General features: G+C 41.3%; 1 protein-coding gene across 6 annotated transcripts in view; it reads left to right on the top strand.

Moving 5' to 3' along the window:
- Positions 1–20991, top strand: part of DNM3 (dynamin 3) — a 167806-nt gene that overhangs the window by 136228 nt on the left and 10587 nt on the right. For 5 of the 6 annotated variants that reach the window (XR_014853839.1, XM_085068459.1, XM_085068458.1 and 2 more), the window contains 3 exons: positions 9266–9430; positions 13484–13710; positions 14323–14556. Coding sequence is in view for 5 of the 6 variants with exons in the window: in XM_085068459.1 (XP_084924585.1) it covers positions 9266–9430; positions 13484–13710; positions 14323–14556 (626 nt within the window). In the remaining variant the exon portion in view is untranslated. Of the gene's footprint in view, positions 1–9265; positions 9431–13483; positions 13711–14322; positions 14557–16065; positions 20990–20991 lie in introns of those variants that run through there. The other variant, XM_085068460.1, reaches the window with a different exon arrangement.

Genomic DNA, 20991 nt, shown 5'->3' with positions numbered 1-20991 from the left:
CAGAATGGAAGGCATGTCATAAATGTTATGTACAGCATAGTTGCTCACAACTAATTTCTTACCCTGAAAATAATTTTACCCAGTAATTTTCAATTTTTTTTCTTTTTACATAAATCCAAAGTGCTCCTTGATGGATGACTTTCTTTTGTCTAGAAATATTTGTTACATTTCAGTAAAGTGCTCCATGTTTTCAAATTCCTCCTCTGATCTGTTTTGAGGCTTTTTTGCTGCAGGAATGGTGCAGGTCACATTTTTGCTTGCAGATTTAAAAGGGATCTTAAATGGAGAGTTTGGATATGGTAATCATTGACACTCTGCTGGAGTAGGAGTTCCTGCCAGAATTTGTAGCCACTGTCACTCTGCCTGACAGAGGGCTTATGGAAAGCCCATTAATGTGTATGAGAATGTTGAATCTTAGGAGCTGAATTATCAAATGAAATGTTTTGATGAGAGCTCCAGCCAAGCTATGTTTGGGATATGATTAACATCTGGGAAAGGCAGATTTGTCAAGACGCTGGTGGTTCTTGTGTGTCCACTTGCTAAATTAGGTTAAATACATTCCTCTTTCTTACTAATTTTTTTTCAGATATGCAATTACTGTGGGTGCTACAGAGACTATGAGAATTGGGCCAAGAGGTGGAGGGATAATCCATTTTGTCCTGGCAGGAATGTTGGCTCATTTAGTCACATCTGGAATGTGGGTGGGATGGTCTCTGCAAGGCTTGGGTTGGTAATGGGCTGTCAGAATTCAGGGTAAAAGGTGGGCTAGGGGGTTGTCCACAAGACAGATTTCTGTACTAGGATGTGGTCCATGCTGGGGAGAAAAGATTGAGAACCTCCCCATAGAGCCTGGCTGAGCAGTCCTGACTGAATGTGAGGCAAAGGGGAACGGAAATGGTGCCGCTCCAGAGCACAGTGATCCAACTGTGTGAAATCAGTGTGGGTGCTATTAAAATGCCATCTTCCTCTCCCTTCCCCTTTCCTTCCTCCCTTCCTCCCCCTCTGCTGTCAGCCTGGCCGAGGAAAAGTCAAATAACGTACGACTGTGTTCCTTGGCATCACAACTGCAATTTCCCTTTAGGGGCTTCAAACTTGAGAATGGGAGGTTTTAAATCTTGCTGATTCGTGCTATTCCAGCAAGCATATGTGTGAGGGAGAAGAACAATGCCAGTTCGAAAGAGAAATCACAAGTGAGAAATCATTGCTGCTAAATCAGGTGTTGCAGAGGCCAGTGGAAAAAATCAGACACTAAGAAAAGTAGGAAATTGCTTTGTTTAGAGCTGGGAAGGTTAATGAGAATGAATTAGAAAGTGCTCTCTGTGTATTCAGCCCCTAAGGATTTGAGCAAAGTTAGAGGGATTTATTTACTGATTATCCAGACTATACAACTGGCAATAAGATTAAGTGAGGAATTTTGGAACATGCTGACATTTCTTATTTGCATCATTTACTATGGAGATCATTTGTCGGTCCTGCACTGAGTTTGTGGTGAACCAGGGCTTAGTCTGGCCCAGCAGAGACAGATCTGGTACTTCTCATGGCTCGAGGGATGTGGGGGTGAAAACAGTTTAACGTCCTCTTTTGTGTCCCAGAGAGGAAACTCTGCGTTTGTCTAGGTGCTTATCAGGGGAGAATTTCAGAATATTTTCCTAGAAGCCATTAATTATGGTAAAGAGTGGAGTTATAGGGGACACATTGCATTAGATCAAGTAAAAAATAAAAGACAAGGCTGTAATTTATAGAGCCTGAGCACTGGATGCTGTACAGAGTTCTCCCACTGCAAGGCCCCTCCGATCCCATCCCTCCCGGCATGCACACGGGTCTGTGCTGCCCTCCTCCTCCTCCTCCCCCTCCTCTAGGCACACTTAGTTCAGCCAGGCTGGGGAATACCAAGAAGTTACCAACTCAGCTGGAAGAAATAAAGGGGGACCATGGAATAGGAATTCAGTACAGGATTCAGTTAAAACAGAATTGTGATTATAATTCATTATTCTGGGTGCCTACCTCTGAAACTATCACATTTGGTGAGAAAAGTGCAACTCTTCCTCACAGACACATTAAGTCATAAGCTATACTTTAAATATGTAATCCTGGGCAAAGTATTTCACTCAGCCACTGTCCATGGACTGAGAACTTACTTGTCCCATTTTAATCTCAAGAATAAGAAAATTCCTTGTTCTTAAAGGAATCCCTCAGCTGAGCCTTGTGCACTGTTCTTGGAATATGGAAAATTTTTGTTAGTGACCCTCTCTTGCATGGTTACTGCTAAATAAAGGGGGTAAATAACAGAGATGAGAGGCAAGGTGTGATTTCAGTCTTTGTGATGGCTGTTAATACTTTGCTGGTCAGCCTCATGGATGACTAATTTTCTTGCTTTCTGTTTTCATCATCCTTGGTAGAAACGCTGGGACTTGTATTTGTTTTCGTTCTTAGGGGACTGCATACCACAGCCAGTAGCTTTAATCCTTTAATCCTCACATGTCCGGCTGATGCCTCCACCCATTGATTACCTCCTTTCACAGCAAATGATCCTATTCCCCTCGCAGTTAATGTCCACTGCTGGATCAAGCTGCTGTCTCTGGGAATATATTTCATGCATTTGGTAACAAATCCACAGTAAATTTCAGCCTGAACATCATCTGGGCTGATCATTACACTTCAAGTCATCATCTTCATGACTTGAATTCCAGGGTAACTCACCACTCTTGTGACTTCCCAATATCCACTGACATCCTTCTACACTGAAATAATAGCAAATATCATGCCAATAGTATCTCATCTCCTAGATTTTTTTTCCTAATGTGGTCTTATAAATATGGGGCACTTCATGTGTTGTTATGACAAGGAAATTCTTTGACTGAAAAGTTTGCAAATTCCAAAGTAGTATTTGTTTTATAAACAAAGGTGCTGTTTTCCTTATGCCAGCCTCTTTCTGCTTTTGCTTGTCCAGCAGTCTGTTCTGAAAGGCATGAAGCAGCTGTTGGCCCTGAGTCAAAACTTGCAGCGCAGGGAGGGTTATGTAAAAGTCCTTTGTGTGAGAGATGTACATGGCAGAAAATGGTGAAATTAGAGTGCAGATTCTTTGAGGGGAGACAACTATTCACAGCAAGGTTTTATTTTTTACTTGATTTTTGCATAGAACAAAAAGTAGGAGCTACTGTAATTTTTTTCTTTTGTATTTTCAGAAAACCCTCTTCCTGGTGCAGTGTTATGGGTAATTTCACACTGCTTTGCACCCAGTATCACCCACTGGATGGAAAGGCTGTGAGAGGTTGCCTATTTCTTTCCCTCAAGGAAAGGTCTCTTTACCTAGGTCATCTCTGAGGGATGCTGCTCTAATCTTTGGAAGAGATTTGCAACTCTCCATCTACTTCTGTGCTCTATTCTTACCATATAACACTTTCCAAATATTTATTTGACATCTTTTGCTATCTGCAAAGATGCTTATCTCTACCCTCCCACAAGTGATTTCTGTTGAATTCATTGGTCCCAATTGAGCTCACCTTTTCCCTCCAGGTTATATTTTACAGAGCCCTGAACCATCTTCAATGGCTTCCTCTGAACAGTTTCAAAATGTGCCTTAAATGTCTGGTGGTGTGATAACCAGCACTGGATGCACAATTCTTGTACTGATTTCATAATAGCAAGACATTGTTGACTAATACTTTGTTTATATTGCACTGTGGACACAGTTCCTTTTCTGCTGAACTGCTCCTTAAGTGGCCATTCTCACGCTATATGTTTATAAATGATTTATTCCTGCCCAAGGAACCCCATGGTGGGAATCTTGGGGTGTTCTGTGCAAGGACAGGAGTTGGACTCGATCCTTGTGGGTCCCTTCCAACTCAGGAAAATCTGAGGAGTCAAATATTTTCTACTAGTAATGAATTCATCAAGATTTTGAAACTGTTTCTCTAGGTCATTGAGAACTCTGCTCCTGTCATCTAACTTGTTTGCATTCCCTTCCCATTTCTTCTCATCTGTATGTGTAATAAACTCAGTCTATAACCCACCATCCTAAGACTTTAATAAGCACATTATAAAACACAGCCCACATGAAAGTGTCCTTAATACAGTTTTCCAGTTTGACAATGAGCCATTGACAGCTTTTCTATGGAAATGAGCATCCAACCAGTAACTGCAGGGAGAGGACACTTCCATTAGTGAAAATGTCACTTGAGATTGTGTCAAAAAGCTTTACTGAAGTCTGAAATATGTGGTATCTGTGTTAATCCATAGGACTTGAAACCCTGTTCTAAATGGAGATTGAATTTACTTGCCTTGATTAGTTATCAACCTGTTAAGAACTGTAAAATGAAAGAAATTTCAGATTTCTTGGAGTTCTGGTAATATATCATTCCTCTCTGTCTCATAGTTGCAAATCAGCTTCTTTATTGAATAAGGCAAGGAGAGAGCCTGACAAAGATTCTGAATGTTTGGGATGGTTAGAGCCATGGAGGTACCTGGGGAGCAGTATGTGGATTCAGCAAGAGGATTTAGCTAATGGCCTGTACTGTGCAGTGTCTGTAACCACAGAGAAGAATCTGAGTAAATGATTATTTAGGCTAATCCAGAGAGTTAAATACTTGTGAATCAAATTGCACTAGGGGTTATGAAGTGAGAGAGATGGTGTGTGTGAGGGAAAGCCAGATCATAATCTCTGCCTAGAGCAGCTCAAGGCTGCTAATGAGGGCATAGTAGCTGAAAGGGGCAGCCTGTGGGTGGCTCAGTAAAGGGAACAGCAGTACAAAGTCAGGAGATGCTGAAAGCATGGAAGAGAGTAGCAAAGTCACCCTCTGTGAGGGAAAAGGACAGCTTCCAAGCTACCCGGGAAGTGTTCTTTTTCTGCTGCTTGCTTTGTTGTAAATACACAAAAGTAATGTATTGTCATTTACTTGTGGTTCTTTCCAGTAAGAAAACCTCACTGTGTGAAGCCATCATGTGGTTTCAGCAGTCCTCTGGCAAAAGGCACGCTATGTACAGCTGAGAGGATCTTAGCTAAATTATATATCCAGCATCAGACTGCAAGGAAGAGAGAATCAATAGTTAAAGGTTTAGGAAAAAGCAGGGGGGGTTAGGACAACTGCAGTGTGCTGAATGTTGGTGCATTGAAGAAAAAAAACCTAGTTGGACAGGGATACATAAAATAGATTATATATATATTTCCAGCAGCTGTGAATTAAAACTTAAATACAATCTAGATGGAGTAATTAATTCGCAGGTGGGGGTTGTTGTTGTGAACTTGCAGTGTAAATGAAAGAGCTGAAAGCAGCTTTTAAATGAGTAATTTCTTACTGCAGCCATGGACATATTTCTTATTATACAGTGCACTGCTTTGCTGCTGCTGATTTTTACCCCTGAGTCAGTCACCTTTTAGTCTGCTTCCTCTTGGTCATTCTTAATAGAATGCCTTTTTGATTACAGAAAATTGGTTGATACACTTCTTTAATGAAAATGCTAGACACATGCTCCTTCTTGGAATGGACATCAGGAATGTTACACAAGACATTCTTAAATATGCTGGCAGCTGCCCTGAATGTAATGAAATCATGGAAATTAGAAGTATTGCTCTCTCTGTGTGGCCAGCTCAGGACTGTTTTTAGTGTGTTACCCAGTTTTGCCATGAATTTCAAAAGGAATCACTTTTCATTAAATTTTCTTGGGACTTTCTTCAACTTGCTTGTGATTTCTACAATCAGAAAAATTACCCTGATAATCTAAGGTTTTACTCCTTTGTTTTGGATTGCACACAATTCCTCATGCCTTCATACCCTGCACCACACTAAATCATTCCTCTTGTAGCAGAGAGTTTACAATCTTCAGAAGATCGATAAACATTTCTGGTAGAAATGCATGTGTCAGATGAAATTCTATTCCCACTGCAGCTAGCAGTAAAATTCCCACAAACTTAAGTGGTTTGGATTTCACATGCAGTTTTTAGTCTGCTCTTGTATGACACATTAATTAATCCTTAACACATTCTTGGTACAGAAGGTGTGTAAATGCAGGGAAGTTGCAGAGTAGCAGTGATGTACCTTGGGTTTCAGTAGCACCTTTCCATGCAGAGATCACAGAGCAGCTTATGAAAGACAGGTGAGACCCACAGCAGAGTGCAAGGGATTGACATTTCTATTCTTCTAAAGTGCAGAGAGCAGAAGGGAAGGATCTCTGTGGGTCAGTGTACACAAATGGAAGGACCATCCTGGCTCCCATGTTACTTCTCTGTTTTTTTCACCTGTTGCTTCTTTGTAGCCTTGGTGTGTTTTCATCACATACTCTGACTTTCAGTTTTCTGAGATGAATTAATTTTCTTTACCTGGCTTTAGCACTCTAGCTTCTTCCTTAGTTTCTTTGTTGGAGTTTTACAGGACTCCCTAAAGTAATTGCAGTTGTGTTCATTTGAAGTAGTAATGTTCCATTCCTGTCAACAATTAATAGCAGTATTAAGCAAGAGTCAACTGACTAAAAACTTAGTCCAGATTCATATGCTGTCACTTAGCACTTGGTGTTGGAGCTAACGAGTTTTGGCTCGAGAATGAGGAGTACTGAAAGGACTGGGGCTGCCTTGGCTGTTGGGAAAGGAGGCATGGAAACCTGTTTCCACCTTTTTCATTCTCCTTTCTTGCTCACATGTTCTGGTTTGGGTTTATTCATTGAGCAGACGTCCATTGCAGGGGCCTTTCTAGATCAGAGTGGCAGGGGCTTGGGCTAGAGGGGTGACTTGCACTGAAGCTGGAGTCGCTGTGGTGCTCATGAGAAAACAGCTGTTGTGAAAGAATGGCCTGGAGGTGGAAGAGGGCACCTCTATCACTTGTGATGCCCAGCTTTACCAGGCAACCTCATTTGTGGCTGCTGCTGTTGGCACAGAGCAGAGGCAGCTCAGCAAAGAAAGCTTTCTAATGCTTGTAGGTGTCCTGTAGGGCACAGAAGTGTGCTGGAAGCAGATTTCCATCTGCATGATGCGATGCAAACAAGATGGTTTCTGGCATGAAAAGCCTTCAGTTGAGACATCAAATAACTAGGAATACTATGGCTAGAAGCTTTCATAATAAATTACTGTAAAGTCATGAGAGATTGATCTTTTTTGATTTCAGAGAAAATAAATCAACAGTATGAAGTCAGCTCTGTTACAGTTTCAAACAAGAGACTATTACCCTTTGCCTTAAAGATCAGAGACAAATTACTATTTTTACTTTACATTTTCTTGATGAGGATAATGATAAACATCTGTCATTTTGCTGCTTAGCCAGTTAGGAATCTTATTGCAATCTGTAATTTAAACAGTGGAAAAAAAAAAAAGAAAAAAATATATGAACAAACTGCGCTTTATATAGACAGCAAAGAAGAAAAGAAAGAGAATAGATGTCAAATACAGGGGAACTGGGAAGGGGGAATTTTTGGTCTGCAGTTACTTGGTAAAATCTGCAGATATATGATAGATGTATGATTTTCTAGTTATTTGGTATTTCACAGGGAAAATTACCGTTAGTTTTCCTTTAGACATGGAGGCTAAGGAAAATAGTCTGCACACTGTGACATTTTGGTAAATACAGTTTATTAACAGAAGGATTAAGGTTTATAAGGCAGTGTATTGACTAGTGTTACAGCATTGAAAACCCTGTTTTCATGAAGACCTCTTTCAGTGTCCTCCCCAGTCACAAGATTTTTAGGAAGCATTGCTAATTATTTTTAAGGATTAGCTGCTTTTCCAGTAATTGATCTGTACATTTGAAAGTTCTTTTACAAACACTTAGCTTTGTTTCTAAATGGTGTATTGGGTCTTATTTCTTATCAAAACTGTAACTTAAATCACAAACACACCATTTCACTTAGACTGGACTGAGCAAGCTGTAGTTTAAAAGGTTACAAGTGGTCTACCTGCCAATGCTGTATGAGCAGAAGCTGACCCTGATCTAGGACATAAAACCAGGAATCCCTTCTTGGAGTTTCATGCAAGGAGAAGCCTCTTTGGTGACATGTTTGCATATTTAGCACTAATGGCCTTTCACTGGTGGGTTTGATACTGATCTCAACTGCTCCAGAAATCTTTAAGGCACCAGCAATGTGCCAATTTTAGCTAAATGCTCTATTGTAAATGGAGCTGTGCTGGCAAGGCTCCTGCAGATACATAACTCGTTCTCCTTATTGGCTTACTCAGTTTTTGCAAGTATTTTCTGTTTCTTCATGTTCAAAGCCAGGTTGGGTGAGGCATTGAGCAGCCTGATCTAGTGGGAAGTGTCCCTGCCTGCAAGGGGAGGGTTGGAATGAGATGAGCTTTAAGACCCCTTCCAAACCAAATCATTCTGTGATTCTATGATTTTATGCTTCTAGGTACCCACAGAACAGATTTGGATTTTATAGTTCATGCTAATAAGGCTCTGGCAGTCGTTTTCAGGGAGAAGTATTGCATATCAGAGTTTGGGGAACACTGTTCTTTGTACTTTCTGGGTAGAAATTCCATTCTTTTGGCATCTTTAAGCATCAGGCAGCAGTTTGATTTTCACCAAAAGGTTATTATTTTTTTTTTAGGTTTCCTTATGTTTATAGAGGCCAGACTGAAGCAAAGTATAGGCCTTTCAGTTTCCAGTTAAAGTTCCTGATATTTTTTAAAATTAGATCAGCTGTTTGCATATAAAGAAGTTTTTTTCTGTCCAATGAAAAAGAGACCTCTAATATAAAATCCAGCCTTGAGCATTGGAAGAAATTATGCTTTTCCTGTTATCTTCCATAAATCCTTTGTTTGTAAAGGTGCTATTCACATCTAACAAGTTTGAGGCTGAACTGCAAAGTTTGTCACAAATGAATCAACCTTAAATAACAAGGGTAGGTTTTACCCACAGAAGGGTAAAATTCAAAATCCAGACTTGTGATGCTGTTTTCTTGCATGGGGCAAGCTGGCTGAATGTGAATGGTAAAAGATTTGATAATGAGTATTGCAGGAGGTGATCTGAGATAATTTCTTGGTGTGACGTTTACCACCGCATGTCTTCATCTGAAAACTAATGTACAATTACAAATTTGTGTGGAAATATAAAATGTACTTTGACATACATAGTACAATGGCATTAAACTTCAAAGGTCCAAATTTCATGATGCTGTACACTAATATTAAACAGGCCAATACTTCATATTTTAACCTGTGGATAGTCTTTGTATGAGTTTTGTTGCTGGATTCCTACAGTTCAGTCCAGGTTTTATTCCCCCAACATATTTCCAGTCTACTGCAATCTGCAAGGCTTAACTTTTTTTTTTTTCTTCTGTGTAGACTGAAACTGAAGAGAATGGCCAAGCAGATAATTTTTCAATGGACCCCCAGCTGGAGAGACAGGTGGAGACAATTCGAAACCTCGTGGACTCCTACATGTCTATTATTAACAAATGTATCCGAGATTTGATACCGAAAACAATCATGCATCTTATGATCAATAATGTAAGTAGCAGCCAGGGTTCTAAATTAATTCAATATGTCTGTCAAATCTCTTACTCTCAAATACACCTCTTGAATACTGCAGCAGCAGCAGGTACTGAAGAGAAGAATAAATGTCATGCTCTTAGACAAAATATTCCAATATTCCATAGTACTTGGAAATTCTGCAGCCTTCTCAAAGGCTGGCACACTGCCTTGAGTGCTTACCCCAAAATGCTGAAGACCAAATTAATTTACATCTTAATCAGAACTTAAGTTATTATTTAAAGGTAAATTAGGGTGGGGTTTGTTTTGTTTTGGGGGTTTTTTGGTGTCTTGCTTTGATGTAACAGGAAAAGGAATTGGGAGCTCCACCTGGGCGGTCTGTGAGAGCAGCAGAGCATAGTTGTGCTTCCTTGATTTTCAATCTACAGGCCTTGGTCATGGTTTCATAAAGCAGTTCTTACTTTGTTTGGGTTTCTTTATATTTTCAGGTTACCATTTTCAAGGAATACATCTAGAAGCCTTGGACACTGTTGTTTAGATAAGCAGATGTGGTTGGCTGATTTATTGTGTGTGTCTTTCTTAGCTCTGAAGATTATTTGATTAAAAAATGGCTTTGAGATCCTGTTGTTTTTCCACTGCAGTGGGATCACAGCCTTCACACCCTGGCAGATTTCTGAATGGACCTTGCTGAAAACTAAGCTTAATATTAGTGCCACTGCTGCCACATAAATTACTAAGGGGGAGCACAGCTCCTGCCTAGTTCTGAGTAGCACCGTTTCTGAGAGGTCGTCAAACCAATCAGTCTTTACAAGTGCAATATGCTGTGAGGCAAATCTGATTAGAAGGTAGCATTTACTTTTGACTCAGAGCCACCTCTAGCCTTCATCTGATGGATTTCATTAGCCCTGTGGAATTTGTGTTGCACTTAAGAGTTTGGTGGTTGGACAGGAAATTTCAGTGGGATTTCCTGGTACATATAATATGAGCAGAGTTTCTGCATGAGGGCAAGAGATTTTTCATTAACTTCTTTGGGCTTAGGGGAGTCAGGATCTAAGTAATGCTCTAGTCATGGGTGAGTTTTTACAAAAAACATGGGAACACTGGTACTGCCATTTTTTTCTGGAAATCAGCCATGCTCTAGACTTTATAAAGGTGAGTGTGTGTTCTCACTGCTCTTTCCAGATCATTGCTAGCAACTTGCTGCTTTGACTTTGCCCATCTCCTGTGCCTTTGGAAAGGCTGGGGTTTAGCTTTCATTTCATAAACAGCAGAGCTCAGTGAGCAGTTGCTTTTGAAAACTTACGTTAAATTTTCTGCCACTCACCTCCTCATATGGAATCATTTAGGGTGTGTGTTACTCAGAAGTAGATTACTGTAAGATTTCATACTTTCAATCTCATCAGCTGTTAGTGACATTGATAAAACCTGCCATGCTGGCTGGCTTTGGCACACAGAAACAACACACTTCACATATCAGCTACCTTTCAGTTGACCTCATAGTCCCAAGCTGCATTTGGGCTTCCTAGTGAGCTAAGGCCTACACCTCTATCCCAAAATTTAAATTTGTGGCAAAGAATCAGAACGTTTTAAAGAACTGTGAAGAATGACACTGCAAGCATTAATGAATTTGTTTCTGTACAGCATAGGCAGTAAAATACCATATTGAAAATAATAAAATAACTATTTTAAAATGACAATTTTTAAAAATCAGGGCAATTAAAAATATAAAGAAATGGTTGAATTAAGATTGCTGAGCCATGCCAAAAGGTTGTGCATAGAGCTGGAAAGCAGTGGAGCTGTGATGGAAGCTGGGTGCTGTTGTGTGTGTGTTCCTTTGAGTCTTCAAAGTCCAACCCATCCACCAGGAGTTAAGCAAAAACACCCTCCCTCCCCCATAATGAGCATATTCTGTATTTTCTGCTGCCCCATCACGTTGCCTCCGAAACTTTGGAAACAAATGGATCCCAAGGAATTTGTTTCCATGACAATTGCAACCTCCCAAGTTTTCCTAGAACTTCCTTTCCACTTTGTGGGCCCGTAAACAAGTACTTGCAATTCAAGGAAAGTATCGGATTCAAAGTCAGTGTACAGAAAATAATCAGATGCTGTCCCTGAGCATATTTGGGTCCTAAACCTAGATTATTGTATTCCAAGTGCAACCCTTGTTCTTCCCTTAGGGTGGATGTTGATTACCTTAAAAGAAAATACATTTACCACACAGAACTGCATTGAGTTACCATTACCAATTCAAACATACCCAAACAAAACACACATACGTGAATTTATATTTCATGGTGCCCTGGATTACACAAGGGGGGTGGTCTTAAGAGTAGTCAGTGTATGCTCCATAAACAGTGCTGATAGTGATCTCAGCTGAGTAGAAAAACTCCAATGGACTTGTAACTGCCAAACTGAAGCATTTCAGGCAGTGACTTTTGTTGTCTTCCTGCTGATGAAGTTCCAAGCCCACCGTCCCCCATGTCAGAGTGACAGGGCAGGTTTGGGGCACTGGCCTTTTAGATGCTTGCTGCTGTTCAGCTTTGACTGCAGGCCTGATGTCTGTGAAGGAAAATATTTTAAACCATTCCTGTGAGTCTGCTTTCCAGAAAGGAGCAAATACGTGAGTAAGCATCACTTTCTCTTCCATTTCCAAGCTGGAGAAAGTGGCTCTTGTGGAAGATCTTTCTCTGTCTAGTACAGCACAGGAGGGCAGGAGGCTGATCCAAGAACTGTCTTTAACACAGCAGTCTTCCCTTCCAAGAGGAGTTCAGGGATTTACTCAAGTCCCTTGCCAGTGACAGACAGGGACCTCTCATGATAATTGTCACAGGCTGATTTTTTTTTAATAGATATTTGGGGTTTAACAATGCTTTTACAATCAGCTCTGGCCTTAATCTAATTTTAGGACTTCTTTTTTTGAAGTGATGCCATTAAAATGCTCATTTCATCGAGCAGAATGTGATGCTGTTTAACTATGATATCTGTTTTTAATGTGGAGTTTCTGGCAATCATGAGCAAAGTAGTGTACTCTGGCTCTTGATCAGTACCATCTACTGGAAAACAGCATGAAACTCATGGAAAATTTTTGCAGGCTTTGCTAAGAATTTGTGCATCTCCTGTCATACGTGAATGGGAAATGACAGCCAAGCCCAGGCAATATGGTTTTGTTTCCCTGTGAGGTCTGTCCTGGCTGCCTTCTCATTGCTGGTGACCAGAAAGGGTCCAAACCTGCTCTGTCTGACTGCTCTCACTGACCTTGTCTGAACACAAACATTGCCTTAGTCTCACTGTCAGTTTAAATCACAAAACTAGCGCAAACCCTGGTGCAAAGGGAGCTCAGGTTTATGTAATCAGAATCCTGGGAATGTATTATCGTCAGTATCTTCAGCTGAAAAAAGCTTTACAGAGCAAAGCACCAGATGAGAAATAGATCAGAACTGCAATGAAAGTCTCAAATGCAAGGATTTAGTAGGTCAGCAGTTGGTCTATTTACCACAGTCTTATTTAATCAGAGTACCTCTAGCTTTTTATGTCTCTTAATATGGCCCAGGTTTCCATAACCAGGGCAAGCAGAGCAGGAAATCAATATAGTAAATTAGATTACTTGGAGACTTCTCCCTTCAGTTGGAATATGTGTGGATGGGTTATTCAGAATCTGACAGATTTGTTGGAAATGAAAGATACTGTCCACAGTACGGTAAATTGTTGCTAAGAAAATACTTGACAGGTATGTCAAAAAGCCTGAAAATTCCCATTCCATGGGGCATTTATATCTGATGGTACTGCCATTTACTTCCCAGTCAGCCATTTAGAAATTACCTAAAATGCCAGCTGGCTCCTGGGAGCTGTTGGGAAGCCTGTTTGAAATGAACTGTAAGCAGAGGTGTCACCTCGGAGAGGTAGAATTGTGTGACCAGTAGAACTAGTGTAAGGTAGTAAGAGAAACTGATTAAGTCTCTTGCTTCCAAGGATGTCCCCCTGTATTTGTTCAATGTTGTGTTTTCCATGGAGATTTTTGTTTATTTCTTTGGTGGTTTGGTTTTTTCTTTTGGTTTGTGTCTGATGAAATAGGTAAAAGAATTTATCAACGCAGAGCTCCTGGCTCACTTGTATTCTTCTGAGGACCAAAACACTCTGATGGAGGAGTCGGCCGAGCAGGCGCAGCGGCGGGATGAGACCCTGCGCATGTACCAAGCCCTGAAGGAGGCCCTGGCCATCATTGGTGACATCAGCACCAGCACTGTCTCAACCCCTGCTCCCCCTCCTGTCGATGACTCGTGGCTTCAGCAGGCACGCAGGTGAGGAGCCTCAAATCTGCATTGCTGTGAAATTCAGGACAGGCAGATGTAGTCAGCATAAAGAGCTCCCTCCCTGCCTGTCTTTTTGGGAAGATGCTCCTGCAGGTCTTCAATGACATCTGTGAGAGAAATCAAAACATTTTCCCATATATACATATTCTGTGGATATGATTATGTGAGCACCAGACAGGATATTTGCCTTGCAAAAGACCATCCAGTGGACTTACAGCTTGTCTGATGCTTCAAATAGCAGCTGCTTCTGTCACCCCAATTTGCATCCACTTGGCCTTTTTTTGCAAGCTGTTATAGTAATTCAGCATCTCAGGCTCCATGTCCTAGAAAATCCACTAAATGAAACATTATTAGGACTTGAATAATAAAATCCATTACATTTACCTCTTTGCTTGTATGTTGTCAGTGGGAAACATGGGAGACTTAATTGTATGTTATCCTCTGACACTAACAGCAAAGGAAAATGCCAAGAAAAAACATCTGACATAGGCATAAAAAAGATTTTAACTCTTGCTTAAATTAAAATAAAATACATCAAAAAAAAACCAGCACCTGAACCCCAACCTTACTGAACTTCTAAAATCTCTGATATTTCTCTAGATCACCTCCTCCAAGTCCTTCAACTCCAAGGAGACCTACATTAAACAATCCCCCAACCAGACCTTTATCTGGCCGAGGACCAGCTCCTGCAATCCCATCTCCAGGCCCTCAGTCGGGGGCTCCCCCCGTCCCTTTCCGCCCAGGACCACTGCCTCCGTTTCCCAGTGCAGAAGCTCATGGAGGACCTCCCCAGGTTCCCTCTCGGCCATCCCGGGCTCCTCCCAGCGTCCCAAGGTAAGGATGTCTGGGATTCCTGGTGGTGGCATGGTTTTCTCTCCCTCTGGCATAACACTCAGGCTCTGTACTGCGGCAGGAAGTCGAGAACCCTTGTTGAGAAAGTCTTGTAGCAAAGCAAAACTGGGCATTCCCTGCAGAGTCAAAGGTGTTTCGAGGAATCCATTTTTAGCACACACACAGTTTGAAAAGATAAGAATATATTTTCATAAAAAAAAAATCCAGTCAGTTGGAAGACACTGATTTGCGTACATTAAGAACCCGAGTTCTGGTTGTGTTGGACCCACATAGGGGCTCAGAGAGAGAGAGAGGTCACCTGCCCCCAGCAGAAGAGGGGCAGGGGTAGAGCTCCTCACTTGTGCCATTCTGAATCCTCACCAGAGGAAGTAATGGCTCTTCTGGGAGAGAACAAGAGCAGTCCTTGTAGAAGCAGTGGAACAAACTGGTAGGAGTCTGATTCTTGTCCTGCAAAGCCGTAATTTACAGGCAGTTGAAAGCAGTCCATAGTTGTCTAACAGAGTAGATTTTATGGTACAAAGCAATTAGTTAAGGAACAAGGTTATCTTTAGCACATTATTTCCTTTCCTTCCCAGGGCTTTGCATTTATCAGGACCCTTTAAAGTAGTTTTGCATATTGCATAATTTTCTATGGCATGAACTGCTTTTTTATATGTTACATGAATAAAATTTCCTTAATGTTTATTTTCACAATGATGTAATATACTTAATCACTTGTGTATACATATATATGTATGTGTATATATATATATAAACCTCTGATTCCAAGGGCTTCATTAACTTCCTAAATTATGAGAAGCGTGGGCAGATTAGGCAATGTTGGAACAAAGGGGTTTCTCCATTTTGATAAATTAACTGTTACATTGAAAGTACCCACAGTTTCAAAAAGAAAAAAAAGCCAGTTAAATAGGAACAAAAATAAAATGTGCACATTTTCAATTTTTAAAACGGTAATTGAGAAGAGAAGCTTAGGAGGAGAACTTTCATTTAAATAGATGAGATCTGTCATAGTTGTCAGTAACTTAAATTTGAGGCTCAGTGTTACTAATATAACTACCCTTCATAATAGAAAGCATAAATAAATGAGGTATATCAAAGGAATGACGTTTTTTATATATTTGCTATGAAAAGGGCATTGTTGCGTCAATGCCCAAGCACGAAACACTCTTTCACCTTAGAGGATATCCTGCAGCTTGCAGTAGGGACCACTGGGGAGAAACCCAGAACTGCCTTTCTAAACTTTGCACTGGAAGGGAAGAAGCCCAAGGATCTTCCCCTGGATGGGAGAGCCTGGGGCTGAGCCAAAGGGCACTGGGCCTGCTGTTTGCTCTGTGCCATCAGAGGACAAATCAGCGATGCAGGGATGAGGTGCAGTGTTTTGCCAGCTGTGCTGCCAGAGAGAACCATGGCTCCTCTTCCCTCACCCTGCAAACCAGCACGTCTCCTTCACCCTGCCCGCCTGTGGTTGTGCATGGACACTGCTTTCCTGAGGCTTGCCAAGAGCATGTCTGATGATCATCTTTTTCATGCCAAAGGGATAGGTGGGCTGGAGACCAGAAAGGAATTTTCTAGTGCTCAAAAGACACGTGGGTAAGCAGCATGGGAACGACTCAGTTCAGGACTGCCACTGGTGGCATGAAAAGCAGTGGCGGATAAAGGAGGTCAGTGATTTTAAAATGCTGTAGCTGGATACAGAATTGAATGTGCAACTGCCTGACATTTTTGTGGAAAAAATATCTGCAATACACATCTTCTGGACTGGGTCCTAGTTCTCTTTTTCAGAGCTATGAAAGCCTCAGACATAAAAAAATCTCAGCTGCTAAAGAATGAAGGAAGGGGTAGCCATTCTGCTGAAACTTCAGGTTTCTCCTGCTGACTGAAGTGTGAGGGAGGAAATCCCAGGGAAGGGGCTGCAGGGGAAATCACCTGAGGGCGACAGTGTGGCCAGCTCCTGTGCCTATTAAATGTTTCTTTTGAGCCCTGGAATTTCAGCTACGCTTGGTCTGGTTTTAATAACAGCCTTTGCAGGATCATAGGAAATTAACTCAGAAAATGGGTCTGAGATATTAAAAGGGGGAAAAAGAGTTTTGAGGAAGAGTTCTTGTGGAAACTTGAGCTGTTTCTGTGACTTATTTTTTGAACTGGGGCTCTGGGCTCTTACTGCTCCACCACCATTTTCTGCAGTGATTCCTTGAAGTGTTGGGATCTCTCTTATCTAGGGAAATAGTTTAGCTTCCTGAGAAGAAAGTAGTATTTTTAAAGTTTATCTCACTTTCCAAAGGAGTTTATCTCACTTTCTGTTGCAGCCCCCATCACTGTCACATGGAACTAAAAGTCCTGACATGCTGAAGAAATACAAGGTTTCCATTTTCTCCTGTTCTGCCTTAAGATAAAAAGATCATTTTCAGGGGTTAGACTGGGTCTGTCCTTGTCCAACAAGCAGATTAGCACACGTTTGGTGTGGAAAATTCGGCACCTTAAAGTGAGATACAGGCTCTGTCTTTGAAAACATCTTTTTTTTTCTTCTACTTTATTAGCATTTAATCAAAGGAATTGTACGGAAATGGTGAGCTCTCGGCATTTTCTCACTGTTCCTCCCTTAATGTACAGGGAAAGGAAAAGAGTTAGGAGAGCAGGAAATAATTTTCTTCCTTGCTTCGCTCTGATTCTAAAGCTGTTTCGGGTTATGTGCTCTGAATATTTCTGTAAGGAAACAGAAACTATTTGCATGATACATGCCTCTTTTAATTAATCCCACTTGAGGTGGGTGGATCTCTCCCAGCAAAGCCTGTGAGTAAAGGCCCCTGGCTTTAAGGGCTTGATGCCAAAGCATATATGATTTGTGAAATATTCCCCACTGCCAGAATCTGGATTATTCCCTCTCTCTTAAAAGGCTGCTGTAGTATTTTGAAAGAAAATGCAGCTGTGTGCTTGCCTTGGTAAGACAGCTTTAAGCAGGCACTTCAGCTTACTGTGATGTGTGTTTGCCTGCCTGTGTGGAAAGCCTGATCTTGACCAATTTAAGTTCTCCTGTGAATGCTTTGATTTATAGCTTTTAAATGTCCTGAATGGGAATCTCAGCTTTGCCACAAGGAAAACAATTGAGTTGGAAATATTTTTTCTCCTGGCAGCAGGGCCCATGGCATTTGTGTGGGTGGGAGGCTGCTCCCCTCTTCTCCCTGTGTCCTGCTCTGCAGTGCTGCTGTGGATTCATGAAGGCTTTCCCAACAAAGCACTGGAGATGGTTACTCACTTTGCCACTGAGACAAATGTGACCCCACAGGATGTGAAAGCCTGGCACGGGTGCCCTGGAGCACGTGTCACCTCCAGGCACACTGGGGCTGGTCTTCCCATGTGAGGCAAGTGGTGGGGAGAAAATTCATGTTGCGCTGCTCACACACTGTCCCTACAATTTACTTCAACCCACAGCCAGCAGGGAAGGGCTGGTGGCAGCTCTGCAGCTTCCCTTTGTTATGCCACTGAGCCTAATTCCATGACCTGCTGTGTTGGCAGCTGATCTACACTGTAAGCCATCATTACATATTTCTGCCAATCTGGCACAAAAAGGTACTTTTACCTGACAGTAATTGCAGTTAGAAATTTTCAGACAAAGTCAGGAGCACTGCAGAAAGCATTACTGCCTGACTTCTCCCAGCCCACAGGCTCGTACTCAACTCTTTGATTGCCAAATATCAACCATTCAGTAAGTTTTCTGTGATGGATTTTTATGGATTAGAGTTCTTTGAAAAGATTTACTGTAATGTCTAACCCTGTGCATTGAATGATAAGGGGATTCCTTGCAAAAATTGCACATGATCCTCTGAATAAAATCTGTCATAGTGCATAGGCATATAAGGCTAGAAGGGTTATCCTGCCTGAGCCTGGGAATCTTCTTTCTCCTGAAAGTTTGACCTTGCAGCCTTAAAAGCTTACTACTGTATTTTTAATGGAATATAAATTGTAATCAAATAGCCATTGCACCAAATTCTTCTGGCAGGATGACTAAGTGCCCACCTTAGAGTGTTTGCATGCTGACTTGGATGATCTTAATCTGAATGCCCAAATGGGAGAGCACAGCTCTCCATCCAGCATCTGTGTGTCCTCTTTGAATGGATATTTAGTGAAAGTTATATTCAAAAAGTATAGTCTGCAATTAGGATTGTTTCATGCAAGCAAAGAGACAAGAGTGTTATATGGATGGATTTCAAAATCCTGCTGAACTTCAGGAGAAAAGAAAGCCAAAGAATAATTTAATTTAATTCTGTATCTCATGTCTGTGATCAAAAGAATATACAGCTACATGGGTGAGGCAAAGCCTGAGCCCCTCACAGGAGGGGATACTGCCCTTCTGTAGTCAGTATGTTTCCAGCTCTGCCTGTCCAAGGACCCCAAACTCACAAGACTTATGAGAATATCAGTTATTCTTTCTGTGATTTCTGCTCAGAGGGAAGACAGCGCTGCGTAATTTGTTACCAGTCTAATGTACATTTCTTGTTGAAATGCACACCCAGTAATATGTTACTTCTGCTGCTGGCTGCTTCAAGCAGCAGACTCCATTTATTTTCCCTTATCTCTTAGAAAGAAGCTCTGCATTTCTCCCTCTTCCACTGGCTCCCTTTTCACTATTTTCCCTTTTTTTCGGCCTTTCCCTCTCTGTCCCTTTCTTGACCATCCTGTTTGCTTCCACTTTCACCTCCTCCTTTCACTTGGTTTCCTGCCTGGTACATTTGTCTCCCTTCCCCATGTATTTCTTCTTTTCCTTCTCACCATCTTGTCTTGGTTTCTTGCCAACTTACCCTTTCCCTGCTGTGTTTGTAAATCTGTCTCCTTGCATTTCTGTATTTTAAAGTTGTTCAGGCAGTTTTCAAGCCACAGAGTGCAATATTTGGCAATCTTTCTTAATAGCAGTCTGGTGGCAGTGGCTGTGACACCCATCAGAAACACGAGCTATGCTGCCTGGGGCAGTCACAGTGCCAGGTGCCAACCTGGGGTCATCTTGTGACTTCTGTCATGGAACAGAATCAATGAATAGAATCACAGAATAGTTTGGTTTGAAAGGAATCTTTAAAGGTCATCTAGTCCAACCCCTCTGCAATGAACAGGGACAACAGAAGCACTGGAAGAAGAAGCATTCTGCATGAGGATAAGTATTGGAGGGCTTAGCCAGAAAGCAGGTCACAGCAGGTTGTAAAAACATGCAAAATGTCACAATACAGCAAGTCTTGTGGTTTCATTGTAATTCTGCAATACTGATCTTATGAGAAATTGGAAATGGCAGTTGCACAGCACTGATTCTTCAGCTGCCTGAACTGTAATGCCATGAGAGATACAAGATAGTCTCCCCTTCTGCTCTAGGAGCTTCAGTGATTGCTGCCTCTGAAAAGATGGCTTTCTTTTAAGACCGGCAATAGGATTTTCTTACTGCTTTCCTTTATAGACCTCTCCTCCAGATGACTGTCCTGAAGACCAAGTAAAACAAAGTTCATGGGATGCTAGACATTACAGCCTAGGTAGGTCTGCTGCCACTGACTCTTAAGTTCTCTCAGCATCTCCTTTCATCAGCCAGAGGCAGGCTGTCCATACCTTCAGTGGTCTAGGAATTTTCTGATGGGCAGAACACTATGGCAGTTGAACAAAAGTATCTGAAGAATCACTTGTTCTACATTGGGTTTTATTTATTGTATCTCAGGTAGTTGTCATCATCTTGAGTATTGTTCCTGACCTACTTGCTCTGGCCTTATTCAATAAAAAATTGTTTTTAAAATGAAGAGACATTCAGTTGGGACTGTTGCAAGTCATTTCAAAATATCAGCAAAGAGGATCAGGCAGTGAAATGGCTTTTCATTGCTCTTAGTGTAGACCAGTCCTATGTGATGGGGAAGGGTGAGTAAAAATGATGCAAGAGAGGGGAAAGACAGAAAACCAGTTACCTGAAAGGCATCAAAAGAAGTGATTCTAGAATAAAGATGAAGTTGCAAGTGAAATTCTCAAATATAGTAGGAGCATCAGCTGATGAGCTGAATGAATTTCAGCAAAAGTTTGGGTTTGGTTTGGTTTGCTGGGTTTTTTTTCTTCATTAGCATTTTCTCTTTCATGATACTGCTAGTAAAAGGAAGTGGTTTTTAACATCTCTCTTCTTGAAAAAAGAAAGTAGAGTCAAACAATAGCAATTGTTTGACAGAAATACAGGAACCTGAAGATGTGTTTTGTACCAAGAAATTATTTAACCTCATAACGGAGTAGTTTTATAACAGTTGCCATGAAGGCAGTGCAGGATTAGATCCACAGTGTTGAGCAGGGAATTTCTGCCTTGTCTGAAAGAGTGGGCGAAGAGCAGTGCATTTCTAGCCTGCCTTATGCTAGAAGAGAAAACATCTGAGAGTAAACAGAGAGAAACAGTGATGATTTGAACTTCCT

Source organism: Lichenostomus cassidix, chromosome 8 (assembly GCF_008360975.1).
Source record: "Lichenostomus cassidix isolate B80296 chromosome 8, HeHo_3.0, whole genome shotgun sequence".
NCBI lineage: Eukaryota > Metazoa > Chordata > Aves > Passeriformes > Meliphagidae > Lichenostomus > Lichenostomus cassidix.
This window is presented reverse-complemented; position numbering and strand designations above follow the sequence as displayed.